The sequence below is a fragment of the Sus scrofa genome, chromosome 8 (genome assembly GCF_054392235.1).
Source record: "Sus scrofa isolate SSC_HxYL_T2T_F1_AM1 chromosome 8, Sscrofa_HxYL_maternal_Yorkshire_Landrace_v2.0, whole genome shotgun sequence".
Classification (NCBI taxonomy): Eukaryota; Metazoa; Chordata; class Mammalia; order Artiodactyla; family Suidae; genus Sus; species Sus scrofa.
Genome location: NC_139390.1, coordinates 87,330,846 through 87,348,154, shown reverse-complemented (window position 1 = coordinate 87,348,154; position 17,309 = coordinate 87,330,846). Strand labels below are relative to the sequence as shown.

At 42.7% G+C, this 17,309-nt stretch overlaps 1 protein-coding gene across 18 annotated transcripts in view; it reads left to right on the top strand.

Moving 5' to 3' along the window:
• The window catches only part of ARHGAP10 (Rho GTPase activating protein 10), a 349,411-nt gene that overhangs the window by 135,700 nt on the left and 196,402 nt on the right, over positions 1-17,309 (top strand). For all 18 annotated transcript variants that reach the window (XR_014812815.1, XR_002346408.2, XR_014812818.1 and 15 more), the window contains 4 exons: positions 1,166-1,276; positions 3,346-3,450; positions 11,966-12,095; positions 16,037-16,143. Coding sequence is in view for 13 of the 18 variants with exons in the window: in XM_084972711.1 (XP_084828837.1) it covers positions 1,166-1,276; positions 3,346-3,450; positions 11,966-12,095; positions 16,037-16,143 (453 nt within the window). In the remaining 5 variants the exon portion in view is untranslated. The remainder of the gene's footprint in view (positions 1-1,165; positions 1,277-3,345; positions 3,451-11,965; positions 12,096-16,036; positions 16,144-17,309) is intronic.

Sequence of the window (17,309 nt, the reverse complement as noted above, 5' to 3'; positions counted from 1 at the left end):
GCATTTGGAGGTTCCCAGGCTAGGGGTCGAATCAAAACTGCAGCTGTTAGCCTATGTCACAGCCACAGCAACGCAGGTTCCGAGCCTCATCTGAGACCTACACCACAGCTCACAGCAACGCTGGATCCTTAACCCACTGAGCGAGGCCAGGGATCGAACCCGAATCCTCATGGATCCTAGTCGGGCTTGTTAACTGCTGAGTCTCGAAGGGAACTCCCTATGTTAATTTTATTTAATTTTAATTTCATTTTATCTTTTGCAAGGTGGTACGTTGCGGTTTTGATTTGTATTTCCATAAATGATGGATGATGCTGAGCATCTTTCCATGTGTTTAGACATGGCTTCTTGCCTCTTTGGAGAAATGTCCAGATAAATACTTTTAGAAGGAGAATTAGCCAAGTTAGGAAATGCATGATGCCTTAGAAGAATGTTGGCAAGGACGAGCCGTGTCTCTGCTGTTCTTCTGTGGAGCCGTCCCCTCTCCCAGTTCCTTTCTCATTAGAGAAGACAAGCTGGAACCTTTTTTGGAATGGTCTTCTGACCACCTGCTGCCTGTGCCCTCCCAGGGGACGGGACCTGGTGAGGGCTTAGGAGCGTGACTGCGTGCAGGTGGGCATCAAGCCCAGGCCTGCCCGAGAGAGCCAAGTTCCTGAGATGGTGCCACGGCCGCCACTTCCTCACCTGCTGCCTTCACTCATGAGTGCTGAGGGGACGGGAGTTTGTCCCCCCCTCTTTCCCAGGCCTCTTCATTCTCAGGGGATTAGTTAATGGAAATAGTGTTTCTGTAACTTGGATTTTATGTGGATGGCTCTACCTTGGGTGTCGGTTGTGGTTGGGGGTAGGTTTTTCATGAAGATATGACTATCTGATCTTGAGACTTTTGGGATCCATCTCAGCTCAAAAACAGGGGTCGGCCAGCTCGTTCTGCAAGGAATCAGAGAGTAAATACTTCAGACTTTTGCAGACCACAAGCTCCCTATTGCAATGACTCAATTCAGCTGTTGTAGCAGGAAAGCAGCATAGAAGATACAGAAATGAGTAGACCTGACTGTGGTCCAGCACAGCCTCATTTAGGAAGACAGGCAGCAGGGACTGTGCTTTTGCAGACCTTGGGTAAAGACTTTGACTGCCTCTAATTGGACTGCCCTTCCTTGTTTTAACATAGGCAGATATCCAAGTGGAACAGAACCGGCAGCACTTTTATGAACTGTCTCTTGAATATGTGTGTAAGCTTCAGGAAATCCAAGAGAGGAAGAAGTTTGAGTTTGTGGAACCTGTAAGTATAATAGCAAGTTGCTCTGCTCATTGAATTTTGTGTGATAGAATGGGAATGTGTTTCTTTCAAGATCTAATGTATGGATGCTGGAGGCCTTGGGGCGTAAACTGTAAACAGGGGACCTAGAGATCTGGGAAGGCCAAGAATCGCCTCTCAAGAGTGGTTCTCTGCCTTCTTGGCCCAGCGACATCTCAAGGACTTGGCAGACAGGTACAATTTCTGCCATCCTAGTTGTGACTCCACCCTTGAAAAAAGAAATCCCTCTGAAAGAAATTCTTTTGGAATGTGACCGCAGTAGTGTTTATGGGATGACCTTTATTCTGCAAGGGCATCCATCCAGACTTTGGTACCTTCAACCATTATTGGTAACAAATTATTTAATACTATTCACAGTACTTAGGCAACTTAAGGAGCCATACGTGGAACATTTGAAACTGTTTTGTGAGCTACCCTGACATTTCTTTATACTTGTTTTTGAAACACATGATTTTTGTTTGTGCTTATAAAGATATACTCTGATAGCTTCAGTTATTTATGTTCATATATATGTGAATATAGGTATCTTGTGAATCAAAATGTAATGGGTATTTCATACTGTGGGTTTTAGCAAAAAAAAAACAAACAAAAAACACCCCCAAAAACCCAAACCCTAGAGGTACACTGAGATTCATGATTTTCAAGATTTTTTTTCTGGGGAGGGTGCGGCGCTGTGGGGGGCTGTACCCTTGGCGTGTGGAGGTTCCCAGGCTTGGGGTCGAATCAGAGCTGCAGCTACCGTCATGCAGCCGAGCCACAGCAATGCCAGATCCGAGTTGCATCTGTGACCTACACTATAGCTCATGGCAGTGTTGGATCCTTAACCCACTGAGCAAGGCTGGGGATAGAACCCTCATTTTCATCGATACTAGTTGGGTTCTTAACCTCCTGAGCCACAATAGGAACTCCTCAGGATTCACTTTAATTTTAATATACTACATGTGATTTAAAAAAAAAAACTTTATTGATAATGTAATTGACATACGGTTTTCCCATTGTGTGTATGTTGAGAAACAAAAGAAAAAACCCCAAGTTATGATTAACTAAATATTAGCATTTATGGAAGCTATGGTCCAATGGAGTAATAGAATTAATGTATATTAAACAATAAGAGAAAACCTACTTAAACCTTTCTTTTTATGTGAAATCATAATAATGACCTACATTTATTGAGAATTTACAGTGCTTATTGTTCAAGTCGTCGTTCTCAGGGCTTTACTGTGATCATGCGTATAATTCATTAAGGAGAGATTTTTATTCTACTTATTCAATGTAGAAATTGAAGAAACCTAGCAGTCATCTGCCCAAGTTGGGAATTGACCCCTGACCTGATGTCAGGGTCCCCCGTTCCTCACCTTGATGCTGTGTGACATTCTGAAGCAAAGGAATTTCAGGATTTCCTTAACTCTGACCTCAGTGCACCCTGACTCTAGCTTTACGCATGTGGTGGGGAGAAGCAGCTGCCCTCTGATGGAGTGGGGCAGGTGGGGAGTTTGTAGGAAACTCAAGGCTTAATTACTGCCCAGCCCCTGCCCCTCTCTGACCTAGGCACTGGGCATCCTTGTTGAAAAAACAAGAGCTTGCTCTGTGCTGGGTGCCCTTTGAAAGAGTCTTCAGCTCTTGGTTCTGGGTTTCACTTTCTGTATAGGTTCCGTCAGCCTGTATTGAATTCCATATAGATGAATACAGGGATTATAATAAATGAATACAGGGATTCTCGACTAAGAAGGACAAATGGGTGCTGTAGAATTCTGTTTCTCCTATACAACATTCTAGAAGAGCTGTCTAGTGGATCTGATATTTAAGGAGAAATCACAAATCCTTCATTTTTAAAAAAAAATAGGGACCAATTAATGAATAATCTGCAGTTGAGTTAATTGAATTTTCGTGACTTCTTTTTAAATCATTTTACGTCAGTAGAATTGCATTGAGATGGAGGGAAATATGTGGCTGTTTTTATTTTATTTTTTTTCCCTGAGGTGTTTTTTGTTTTTGTTTCTTGTGCTAATGTCCCTTTTTCTCCTTTGTTTTAGATGCTGTCATTTTTCCAGGGAATGTTTACTTTCTATCATCAGGGCCATGAACTTGCCAAAGACTTTAATCACTACAAAATGGAACTACAGATCAACATTCAGAATGTAAGGAAATGAAAGCTTTCTTGTGTAAAACGATGTTTGTGAGGTGTATTTTGGAGGTATTTTGTATATGCAGAGCCTTAGACTAAACCCAGCTTGATCTGTGGATACTGAGAAACTGAAGCTATGTTGCCACCTTCTGGTCAATTCTCAGTGTAACAAACTGCTTTCTTAAGTGAGGCTCAGGGAATTCTGCCCCCTGGTGGCTCCTTTTTTTTTTTTTTTTGTAAAGAATTCATTTCATGTAATATTTTTCTTCCCTTTTCAGGAAAGTCACAAGGTATGTTTTTAGAATCAGAATTTTGCATAATTTCCCTTAGTTTTTACTGTTCCAGTTTGATTGATCTAGCATCGACACACAACACCGTGTAAGTTTAGAGGGTACAGCACAGTGACTTCACTTACTGTGTGGGAAAGGTGATCTCTACCTAATTTTAGTTAACGTCTCTCACCTTATGTAGTGAAAAAAAATATTTTTTTTTTCCTTTGTGACAGAATCCAGGTGGATTTTCTTTCCCTATTTGCCTGCTTTGCTTTCAGTGATCCAGCTGAAGAGTCTGGTCCACCCAGCTGAACTGATGTGTATCTGGGTAGCTTTTACAATTGGTATAGTATCTACAGAGGGTGTGATTTAAACTAACCACAAAGCTTTACATCTTCATTTTGACTCTTTCGTAGCAGAATAAAGCACTTGAAAGGAACCAGGAAAACAGGACTCCCTTCCACACATGGGTTGTGAGTTTCAGCCCTGGTTTCTGTGCTTGATTTTGATCAGTTTTGTGTAGATTTTATGTTTCATATTTTACATTCAAATCCTACATTGGAAAGTTTGTGCACAATTTGTCATAAAACTGTGTTTCGTCGCACCTGCAAAATAGCTACCAATAGAAGAAAGACTTTTTTTTTTGCTTTTTTTTAGGGCCACACCCTCGGTATGCGGAGGTTCCCAGGCTAGGGATCCAATGGGAGCTACAGCTGCTGTCCAATGCCACAGCCACAGATCTGAGCTTTGTCTGCAACTTACACCCCAGCTCATGGCCACGCTAGATCCTTAGCCCACTGAGCAAAGCCAGGCATCGAACCTGTGCCCTCATGGATGCTAGTCAGATTCCTTTCCGCTGAGCCACGATGGGAACTCTGATAAAGACTTTCAAAGCCTGTAAAAAACAAACCAACAAAACAAAAAACCCCAAACCTTGAACATCTACCCTCTTAGCAACTTTGAAATATGCCATATGGCAGTGTAAACTAGTCATCCTGCACTTTGTGGGGCAGTTCTAAGGATAACCTTTGTTTCGTAACTCTAAGTTTGCTCTATCTGAAACCAACAAAACAGCCCTCCACTTTGAATTTAAGGCATTTCAATTATAATAGAAATTTTTTCTCTGTTACCTGTATGTCTTACTTGATTTTAATTCACAGATAGGCTTACCGTTCCAGTGGAATGTCTTTCCTGTATTTTATGCATATTCACTAATGTAAAATGTTCGCAGTTGCTGTTGGTGCTTGATTGTTTCCATGGAAAATGGAGGCTTTCTTTTAGGTTTTGGATAAAGGGATTTTTTTTTTTTTTGGGGGAGAACATTACTAAACAGTGTAATAGATGTGATTTTGATCAGAAGGTGGTAGATGTTTTCCTTTCAACACTTGAGTTGATTTGGGCAGTGTCTTCATTGAAAAGCTATTGAGCTTATGATTAGTATAATTTCAGACCTTGTCAGAAAGGCAGTGAGCGAGGTTAGGGATGAACCCAGGTGGGTCCTGAAAGACATACAAGGGCAGAGATGTGAATCTCTGGACTGTTTTCCACCTGACCTTCAACTTCTTATAATCTTAGAAATTGAGGAAGAATAGTTTTTGTGTAGATTTTGTTTCTAAGCTGTTTTGGTAAAGTTCCCTACACTTGGGAATGTCAATCATGAAATCTCTTGTGTTTTGTAATTCATGTGTCAATTTGTATTTGAAGATTGATTGTACATTCTGCTGAGTTAAATGATTAAAGGAGAACAGTGATATAATGTAACATAATTTAAAATATATCAAAGTCTCAGTGTGTGGATTAGTCCTAACTTCAAAATGGTCTCTGTAGGTAGTAGGACATTTAGTCTAATGCTGCTGTGATTTATCAGGACAGTTCTGCAGTTAGCAGAACACAGTTTTTTTTTTTTTGTTTGTTTGTTTTGTTTTTTGTTGTTTTTTTTTTTGTGATCAGAATCTTAGATAGCTGCTTTAGAAGATGAGACTATAATCCTGATTTTTTTTTCCCCCTCCACTAACGGGCTGTTTAACTTGTGGAATCCACTTTTCCTGTCTGTACCTCATCTGTCAAGGGCAGGGCTGGCCTGGATGAGAACCTGCAGGCAGAACGCTGGATCTGGAATTTGTGTAAAATGAGGAGGCAGGGCCCCTTATTCAAAAATGAGAAATTTTAAAACAGTGATGGTAAAGCATTAAATCAAGTGCTCAAGCTTCTGAGTGTGGGGCCCCGTGTGAGGGCACAGGCGACCTGCCCGTGAAGCCAGCTGGGCCTCAGGGTCTGGGGTCATGTCAGCGTCTCCTGGGGCTCTGCACAGCTGTCTTGTCCCCGCACAGCTTGCTCCTGTGGAAGTTCATTATCACACTCCGCTGGGTCGGGGGGTGGTGTTACCTTTCATAGATCAAGGTAATGTCAGAGAGATGCAAGATTGATTGATTGATCAATTTATTTGTTTATTTACTTACTTATCTTTATGGCCGCACCTATGGCATATGGAAGTTCCTGGGCTAGGGGTTGAATCGGAGGAATCAGAGCTGCAGGCCTGCACCACAGCCCGGGCAACGCTGGATCCTTAAGCCCCCGAGCAAGGCCAGGGATTGAATCTGCATCCTCGCGGATGCCATGTTGGGTTCTTAACCTGTTGGGCCACAGTGGGAACTCCCAGATGCAAGATTTAAATGGGAATGAGCAACATTCTGGCAGGAAACAGCGTAAGCAAAACTCAAAGACAGGCCATCATTTGAAGTGTTTCACCTGGTTAAGATCTCCTAAGTAAATGAAGAAGCTGACGTAAGGGTTTGATAGTGTTCATTTCCTGAAGAGAAAGGGGTGAAGAACAGGTGACTGAAAAAAGTCTTTTCCTGGGTCCTCTGGAACTTCAGCATCATCATGAGTCCTGATGCTGAGTCCTTTTCCTGAATCCTCCCCTTCTTCTCCGTGTCCTCCTCTCTCCTTTCCTTCTGGTCCTTTCTGAGGCCGCCCCCGCAGCACTGCAGAGGGTAGCCCTGCCTTCCACCTCACTTCAGGATTGAGGACCCTGGATCTGGGAGGAGCCTTTGCCCTTCTTGCTGTTTCTAGCTGTTTCTTTTCCCTTCAGAAATAACAGCACCTTTGGGAGTTCCCATTTTGGCACAGAGGAAACGAATCCGGCTAGGAACCATGAGGTTGCAGGTTTGATCCCTGGCCTTGCTCACTGGGTTAAGGATCCGGTGTTGTCATGAGCTGTGGTGTAGGTCGCAGATGGGGCTTGGATCTGGTGTGGCTGTGGCTGTGGCTGGCAGCTGTAGCTCCGAATCAACCCCTAGCCTGGGAACCTCCATATGCCTCAGGTGTGGCCCTAAAAAAAAAAAAAAGAAAAGAAAAAAAAAAAAGAAATAACAGCCCCTTTGACATACATGCCACTCCCTGTGCCCCGCCTGCTCTGCCTTAGTATGGCTGCAATGGACTCCTTGTTCGTGTCTCTCATTGCCATTCTCATGGCAGCTTTTAGCAAATTCATGGGAAGACATTGGCCAGATAAAATGACATATAACAGAGATCCCAGCTCTGGATTCTTTTTATGGGATGTGCGTTTATACATTGAAAAAGATAAACCTCGGTGTTGAAGCCAAATCTCAAGAGTTAACTCTCTAGGGACTATAACGCTAGAGATAATTTTGTTCAACCTTCAGGTATTTTACAAAAGTAAAAAATAACACAACCATTTTAGTGTCAGAAAAAAGGGAAAAGTTATTTCAGAGTGAGAACAACCTATTTGCCCTCATCTGGCTTCACCTTTTCTATTTTAGAAATAGAATTTTTTAGAGAGAGAGATAGAAATGTGTATTTAGGGTATGTCTGGGGTCGGTAAATACAGGAGCTGAGAACATCCTGATGTGGCTGTTTGGCTTCCCTGGATCTTAGCGGTTTGTGGGTGACACAGGAGTCCCTTCAATGTAAGAACTCCGACTTCCAGGTCTCATCAGATCTTACCTGTGCTCCCCCGTGGAAGGTGTCCTTCAGGTGTGTAGACTTGGTCACCTGCTGGCCTGGGACCCGCTGAGCAGTGGTCCTTACTCTGACGATTCCCTATCCCTGGGGCCTCCTGGGGTGACTTAGGGCTACAGGGAGAGGTGTGGGTGTAGGGCCCTGCCCCTTCTTTTCTGTTATTTGGAAAGGTTACTAAAGCAGGCAGCGTGGGGTTTTAACATCTGCTTCCTGGAACCCTCTTCTTCCCTCTGCCTTCTTCTGCGCCCTGAATGAGGTCCTGGGGCCAGGATGGGAAAACCTGGGTGAAAAATGGCCATCTGTTCTTGGAATTAGCCTTTGCCGTCTGCCTGTAAAGCTTTTTTTCTGGGCAAAACTTGGTGTGAACATCATCTCCTCTCTCCCCTCGTCCTTTCCACTTGAATATGGGGGTGAACCTGTGCTAAGTCTGACCTGCCAGTTCTACAAAGTAAGTACTCAGATGTGTCCGAATTCCAGCTGAGTCCCCACATTGGATCTTCCTCCCCCAGCAAGTGATGTCTTAAAATAATTTATAAAACTTAAGACTGATTTGTTTGGAAATTGATTTATTTACCAAAGCATGCAAGGAAAGGAAAGAAAATACAGCAGTGGTGTTTAGGAGCATTGGGGACCTTAGGCTAGCCCATATCTCAGGGACTTCTACATAGACACACTTTTATGTGTACACATTTGTGTAGATATACATATATGTGTATATACATATCATGATTTCAATATCTGTGTATTTTATTTATTTATTTATTTTGTCTTTTTGGCTTTTCTAGGGCCACACCCTCGGCATATGGCGGTTCCCAGGCTAGGGGTCTAATCAGAGCTGTTGCTGCCAGCCTATGCCAGAGCCACAGCAACGCCAGATCTGAGCCGTGTCTGGGACTTACATCATAGCTCAAGGCAACGCCAGATCCTTAACCCACTGAGCGAGGCCACGGATCAAACCTGCAACCTCATGGTTCCTAGTTGGATTCGTTAACCACTGAGCCACGACGGGAACTCCCATTATCTGTGTATTTTTAAACCCACGAGTTCTTACCGTTACACTTAATCCCAATCCAAGATTTCAGGTTTCTTTCCAGCCCACCTCTTTCCACTTTTGCACATTGCTTTTCAGACAGTACAAAGCCTGGCTCACCTTATTCTCAATATATTTACTTACTTGCCCAATTAACATTGGCTGCTCTTGGTAACCAACCTCCCAAATAGTCCAGTCACCTCCTCAGCCTGCTGCCTCTGTGCCCCCCTGGCACCCCCATCCCCACTCTCACTGTTGCAGAGCCTCTTCTGCTCTCTCATAGGTTATTGTGAGGATTAAAGCACCATAAAGTGCTTTCAATCATGCCATTCCCAGCGGAAATGCTCTCGTGTGACCTGTTGTCATGCTGACAGTCTAACATTATTATTATCATCATCACCATTGGCGGCACCCACGGCCTGCAGAAGTTCTCAGGCCAGAGGGCAGACCCACACCAGAGCAGTGGCAATGCTGGATCCTTAACTGCTAGGCCACCAGGAAACTCCCTAACATTATTTTGCTTGGATACTATCCTATACACCTGGAATTTAGAATTGGAAATGGGTAGGTTCCAGCCACTCTGTTTTTTGTGTTTAAATTTAAAAAAATGTAATCTTCACTCTCATTTATATGTTACCTAAAATGATACATTTAAAAAAAAAAAAGCTAAACCTTCCTTTCCCTTCCCAGTTCAGTGTCAACAGGCATCTGAGGAAGGAGGGCAGTGAGGGCAAGGGGGTAGGCATGGAGGCTCTGCAGCAGTGAGTGGGGCTGGGGGTCCCGGGAGGGAACAGAGGCAGCAGGCAGAGGAGGTGGCTGGACTCTTTGGGAGATTGGTTACCAAGAACAGATGTGTTAATGGAGCAGATAAGTAAACACATTGAGAATTATGGGAGCTAGGTTTCTCACTATCTAAAAAGAAATGTGCAAAACTGGAGAGGGGTGGGCTGGAAAGAAACCTGAAATCTTGGATTGGGATTAAGTGTAACTCTACGGACTCCTGGGTTTTAAAATAAACAAGTAGGAAGGAGTTCCCTTGGGGTGCAGTGGAAATGAACCTGAGTAGTATCCATGAGGATGAGGGTTTGATCCCTGGCCTCGATCAGTGGGTTAAGGATCCATTGTTGCCGTGAGCTGTGGTGTAGGTTGCAGACGCTGCTCGGATCCCGCGTTGCTGTGGCTCTGGCGTAGGCCGGTGGCTACAGCTCCGATTCGACCCCTAGCCTGGGAACCTCCATATGCCGCGGGAACGGCCCAAGAAATAGCAACAATAACTACAACAACAACAATAACTACAACAACAAAAGACAAAAAAAAAAAAAAAACAAGATGGGGACGAGAAATCCCAGAGACAGTGAGAGACAGGAAGACGAGAGAGGGAGCAGGCCATCAGCAAGAGAGTCCCACTCTCCTTGGCGCCTTGTGCTTTCTCAGAGTACGAAAACGAGTTAAAACCAACCTCTCAGCTTGTATTTAAAATAAGTCTCTGCCTTTAAGTTTCCCCTTTACAATCTACATTTATCAGACTCTCCACTCCCCTAAAACAAGATGTGCCGTTCTATCATTTCTCTGCATTTAGAACCCATGGTAACCTCTTGCATCGTAGGGAGGAGAGAAGAGAAATTTCAATAATAATTTTTCATCTCAGCTCCTCTGCAGTTTCATATCAGCAGTTTTTCGGTATTAATGCAGTTCTTTTTGAGTGTGGATGAAGGAAATGTCTAGAAACCCGGTGGTGCTGACTCATCAGGTCTGCCTGGGTAATTTTGTCACCTCACCTTGCATGTCCATTTTCCGTCCAGCCCTCTGACAGAGATATTGGCATCTCATGTCTCCAGGGCTTCAGAAATGTGATTTGTCTCTTTAGACATCAAAGACATTACTTGTAGTTGAGATTCCCCCCTCCGCCATTCCTTCTCCTGTGAAGAAATGTCATTTTCAAGTGCAGCTGCCATGACCTGGAAAAAATGAAACTCATGTTTATTAGTTTGCAAAGAATTAAGTTTTCCAGCTTCTGAGCACTTAGACATATTGCTGATGTTATAGTAATGAGTCAGATTGATTGCTGCCAGGGAAAGCTTTCCCAAGTAGATATTTGATGATTTATTTTAAAAAAAAATCTAAGATTTAGTAATACCATGAGACCCGCAGGCAGGAATTCTTATGTTGAATAATAGAGTTATTCTTTTTTTTTTTTTTTTATTCTTTTTAGGGCTGCACCCACAGCCCATGGAAGCACCCAGGCTAGGAGTCGAATTGGAGCTATAGCTGCCAGCCTACACCACAGCCACAGCAACACAGGATCTGAACAGCATCTGCGATCTACACTGAAGCTCATGGCAACACTGGTGCCTTAACCCACTGAGCGAGGCCAGGGATCAAACCTACATCCTCATGAATTCTAGTCCAGTTCGTTACTGCTGAGTCATGACAGGAGCTCCAACAGAATTATTCTTTTTTTTTTTTTTTTTTTTTTTTTGCCTTTTTGCCATTTCTTGGGCCGCTCCAGCGGCATATGGAGGTTCCCAGGCTAGGGGTCGAATTGGAGCTGTAGCCCCTGGCCTACGCCAGAGCCCTGGCAAGGCAAGATTTGAGCCATGTCTGCGACCTACACCACAGCTCACGGCAATGCCAGATCATTAACCCACTGAGCAAGGCCAGGGATCGAACCCGCAACCTCATGGTTCCTAGTCGGATTCATTAACCACTGCGCCACGATAGGAACTCCTTTCTTTTTTTTTTTTTTTTTTTTTTGAGAATTATTCTTAACGTTAGAGAGCTTCATAAGTAAATAATCTTCTAGTAACCTTGGTTGCTAACCACTATTTTTTTTTTCTCAACAAAGAAAAATATGTCACACTGTGGTGTGTGGAGCGATTGGCCAATGGGGACCTGCTGTGTAGCACAGTGAATGCTACCCAATATTCTGTGATAATCTGTTGGGAGAAGAATCTAAAAAAGAATGGATGCGTCTTTATATGTAACTGAATAACTATGCTGTACAGCAGAAATTATCACAACATTGTAACGTTGCACTTCAATAAAACTTTTTAAAAAAGAAAGTAAAAAAAAAAAAATTTCAACCCAGAGACACACTGGACAGGATGGGTATATTTTGAGAAACTTACAGAAAAATGCTGTAAATTTGATTATAGTTATCCAGAAACTTAAAAATATACACGAAGAAGCTAATGTAGGAACTTAACATGTATATATGATTTTTTTTTTTTTTAAATCCATTTCAGACACGGAATCGTTTTGAAGGAACAAGGTCAGAAGTCGAAGAGCTTATGAACAAAATTAGACAAAATCCCAAGGACCATAAAAGAGCAAGTCAGTTCACAGCGGAAGGCTACTTGTACATACAGGAAAAAAGTAAGTGGCTTGACAACAGTGATGAATAACTAATTAAAAATTATTTGAGTTCTCTGGTGGTACAGTGGGTTAGAGATCCAGTGTTGGAATTCCCATTGTGGCACAGCAGAAACAAACCGACTAGTATCCATGAGCACGTGGGGTCGATCCCTGGCCTTGATCAGTGGGTTAAGAATCTGGCATTTCTGTGAGCTGTGGTGTGGGTCATAGACACGGCTCAGATATGGCATTGCTGTGGCTGTGGTATAAGGTGGCAGCTGCACCTCCGATTTGACCCTTGGCTTGGGAACTTCTATATGCCTCATGTGCAGCCCTAAAAAGGAAAAAAAAGAATCTGGAGTTGTCACTGCTGTGGCTCAGGTTATTGCTGTGGCGTGATTTCGATCCCTGTCCTGGGAACCCAATGCCTCCAACGTGGCCAAAAAAAATTTGAAAATGCTTACTGTAATTACTCTGATATTTTTGGAATAATTATTCCTTCTGTTCTCTTTGCTCTCTCCTATCCTAGAAGGTGTATGTTGCATTTTGGGGGGAAAACACATTTTTCCCTCCAGGGAAAAGGGGAGACTGTTGTGGAGGGGGAACTAGGGAGGCGCCTATCGGATTAGGAGATCTGTGAGCACCCTGCTTTCCAGCCACACCCCCGAATTCTGTGCCTCATTCTGTTAAAACTTGCAAGGGAGCCAGGATTTGGTGGCAGGCTGAAAGCAAGGTGGAGTGTTACCTTTTCCCCTTCTTTCCTCTCACTCTCATTGTTACCACCCACTCCCACTCTGACCAACCACCCCCCCAATACCCACATATTCATATAAAGGTGTACCCCCTTCCCATAACCCTATTTCTCCATAATAAAGTCAAGAAGGACATATTTCTCTTCTTCTTTCACATCATTTCCTTCCATACCTGAGGTCATTTGTTTTTACTGAAATTACCAGGGCAATTTGCTCATGGCTATAAAAAATATTCCTAGATGGCGCCCTAACTTGGCTCGTTGAATTTTTCAGTCTCGTTGCTGTCCTCATGCATAGGCAGTGCATGGAGTAGCCTTACTTTGAAATTAAGGCACCCCAAAACACTTTCAGATTTCTGACAGTTCAGTCTTATTTTAATGATAAAGTGCCTGGAGTTTACCTCTTTATCTGTAGAGCTTGATTGCTAATTAGTGGAAGGAGGAGTATGTGGAAATGTTTCTGTATTCCCTGTTAGCATCCTTACCCTCCCTTGCCTGGTCAGGAGGCTTTACAGTTTTCATTAAGTGTGACTGGTTTACTGGACGTTCAAAGCAACCAGCTGAGTAGCAGAGAGAGAGGAATTCAGTGAACATCAGTGTTATCAGTGGTGTGTTGCATGCAGACAGCAGACTGGTGGTTCTTTTTCCATTTGCCCTGATTTCATGTGGGCTTGCTTTTCATGTCTTAGGAAGGACAGTTATGTGACATGGTATATTTTTCTAATTTTTAAGTCTCCTTAATCTTAAATTGTTAATTTGAAAGAACTAAGTTAAAATACTGGGTAGAGGCATGAGAAGGCTAGAATTTTTGTATTATATGCCCAAGTGAAAAATCACAGGAGACTTTAATTTTTATTATTTTACTTAATTTAAAAAAATTTTTAGATTTATAAACGTTGCTTAATTCCTTGGCTTTGAGAGAAATTGGCCTGAAATTGGACGGAAAAAAACCCAACAAATGCTGTAGTGACAGAGTTTTTCTCTTGTTAACTGTGTGCCAGGTACTTTGCTAAACTCTTTACCCAGCTTGTCGTTAAAAACCCTAAGACATGTAAGGTGCCCATTTACCAGTGGGGGCGTGGAAGCACTGAGGACTAAATGATGTCGTCTGTATCAGATGACTCTCAAATGCTGGAATTGCTGAGACTGGAGCCTCTGTTGCACCCACTCCCTCAGTATTGCTGGAAGCTTGGACGATGTGAAAATCCATCATGAACCTACATGCTGAGAGCTGCTTGGTCAGGTGGTGTCAGGAGGGGATGGCAGCTTAATTAGTGGGACAACCTTGATATTCGGGGCAAAAGACTGTGAGGTTTGGTTTTGTCATTTCCGAGGCATATTGTGTAAGCTTAAGTTTTTTTTTTTTTTTTTTTAAGAGTTCCCATCATGGCTCAGCAGAAATGAATCTGACTAGTATCCATGAGGACGCAGGTTCCATCCCTGTCTTGTTCCCTTGTCTTGCTCAGTGGGTTAAGGATCTGGCATTACCATGAGCTGTGGTGTAGGTCACAGATGCAGCTTGGATTTGGCATGGCTGTGGCTGTGGCATAGGCCAGAGGCTACAGCTCCAATTCAACCCCTAGCCTGGGAACCTCCATATGCCACAGCTTCGGCCTTAAAAAAGAGACCAAAAAAAATTTTTTTTTTTTACATTAAAAAGGCAACTGTATTCTTATCCCTCCTTCATGTATTATTTCTTGGTATTGAACGAAATACCTCTGCACTATTTTTTTAAACCATAAAGCACAGTACAAGTGTTGCTATTTATTGATAACATGCATACCAGATGTTCCTGAACTCTGGTCCTTGTGCTAATGATGATGGTCTGAGATGAGGTTTTTGGGGGCTAGTGACCCCTTTCCTCTTTTCCCACCTTCCAAGTGGGAACGTGGGAAAAGTGGATGCATTTCTTTTTTTTTTTTCTTTGTCTTTTTGCCTTTTCTAGGGCCGCTCCCTTGGCATATGGATGTTCTCAGGCTAGGGGTCTAATCGGAGCTGTAGCTGCAGGTCAACAGCACAGCCACAGCAACGTGGGATCTGAGCCACGTCCGCCACAACTCATGGCAATGCTGGATCCTTAACCCACTGAGCAAGGGCAGGGATCGAACCCAGAAACCTCATGGTTCCTAGTCGGATTCGTTTAACCACTGTGCCACAATGAGAACTCCTGAATGCATTTCTTTTAAATGAGTCTCTCTTCCGTCTCCTAAGTTTGTCCTTGTTGATTTATAGATATAGAGGCTTTGTTTTTAGATGAAATGATGGTGGTAATAGTTATTAAACTTTTTAAAATTTGATGCCTTTCCTTCTAAAAGAAAAAAATGATCAAATTGTGTTGGGCTTAACTTTTCTTCTATGTTCGGACCTTTATTTGCACTTGAAATTTTAGATGCTGATTCCCCTGACTTAGACCTTTTTTTTTTTTTCTTTCTTCCTTTTTTTTTTTTTTGGCTGCCCTGAGGCATATGGAAGTTCCTGGGCCAGAGATTAGATGGAAGCCATAGTTATGACCTGGGCCCCAGCTGTGGCAATGTAGGATCCTTTGACCCCCTGTGCCCCACTGGGGATTGAACCTGAGCCTCTGAAGTTGGATTCTTAACCCACTGCACCACAGCGGGATCTCCTAGACCCGTGTCTTTTAAGAGCTTTGATAGTTGTAATAGTTATTGACTTAACGAGAGGTAAAAAGTGGTTCTGAGGATGCTCTGGTGCATATGTGGACAGCTCATGCCAATCTTCTTTTTATTTCATTTTGAAGCTTTGCTTTTATAATTGTTAGTAAGGACAGCTGCTTATAAGGTGCTATAGGCTTAAAACACTAAGTGGATTTCTAGACTAAAGGCTTTTCTGCACTGTGAGTCTACAATTCTGTCCTTTTTGAGGGGCCAGAATTGAATCCAAAACCATCACATATCTTCACTGCAATTCTTGAAACCCCCATGAGCTCCCCATACTTAGATACAAACAAAACATATAGTTTACAACTAAGAGATTTTCAGGTATGAGATGATGGTCTAGCAAATGATGTGAAAAGTGTCTTTCAAGTGCTTCTGTGTTAAAAAAAAATGTTAGGTCCTTTCCTTGAACTCTCCCTATGAGCCTTATGTCCCCCAGCTTTTCTCTTGCCTTAGACCAACCGTGTTGCCAATTTGTTCCCTTGACATCTGCTTATTTAGGAGGAAAAAATGTTGAATTCTGTTTCTCGTTGAAGGGCCTCCCCCGTTTGGTTCCAGCTGGGTCAAACACTACTGCATGTATCGGAAAGCGGCCAAGAAGCTTAATATCATCCCGTTTGAGCACAGATCTGGGGGGAAACTTGTAAGTATTTGCTTTTATGCTCTGTCTTCTCTGGGAGGTGATCTTCGAGGGTATCGTTTTCATGATGAAAAATCTTTTTTTTTCCTTTCTAAATAAAATAGGCCAGAAAACAATTGCTGTGTTTTTTGAATTGTTTACATGGGTTTTTATGGTCAGTTTTTTTTTTTTTTTTAAGAGGAGAGTAGCATCCTGGGATGTCCCTGTTACTGAAGATGCAGTTAACACCTATAACAAGCTTTCTTGACTCGGGGGGCTGCCTGTCAGCCTTTACACGGGAGGCCTGATGGGCACACGTAAATTCACAGCCTGCACACATTATAGAGAAGATGATCTGTAATGAAGTTCACGGGTTTTCACTTAGATTTTGATGTTCTCACTTAGAGTCTCCCCATTTCGTTTACGCCTCCCATAGAAATAAACAGCAAAGCAACTCAGGGTAGCAGGAAGAGTGAGAAGCCCACATGAACTGACTGGGTAGGAGAGTCGGTCTTTGTGAGTTGTTTTTTTTCAATTTAGTTAAAATGTTTTTTTTTAATTATAGTTAATTTACAGTGTTCTGTCGATTTCTGCTGTACAGCCCAGTGACCCAGTTATACATTTATACATTCTTTTTTTCCACATTATCCTCCAACATGTTCCATCATAAGTGATTAGATATAGTTCACTGTGCTGTACAGCAGGATCTTATTGGTTATCTACTCCAAAGGCAATAGTTGGCATCTGTCTACTGACCCCAAAGTCCCCGGCCATCCCACTTGGTATGTGTTTTAAGCAGAAGCTGCAACAATAATAGTCAAAACAAAGCTCTTCCTGCTCATCTTCAACATACCAGGTAACACAGTTTAGAAGGTTAATTCATTGCTTGCTGGGTGAATGGGCATCATTTTGCTTATGTGAATACCGAAGTAATCCAAGTTCACTTCCGTCAATACATACTTTGCACCTTCCTAAAAAATAGTTAAAGCTGCTATAATACAAACACGTTTTCATAATATTGAAATAGATGTAAACAATTGGGGCCCAGTAATATTGAAATAGACATAGACAGTTAAGGCCAGAGCAAAAGAAAGTGAGGCTGTCACTCTCGGATGGTGTTGGGGTTAAAACTGAGCATGAGATTAGGGTGTGTTTCCTATCAGGGCTAACTCACATCCTAAGACGTGTCT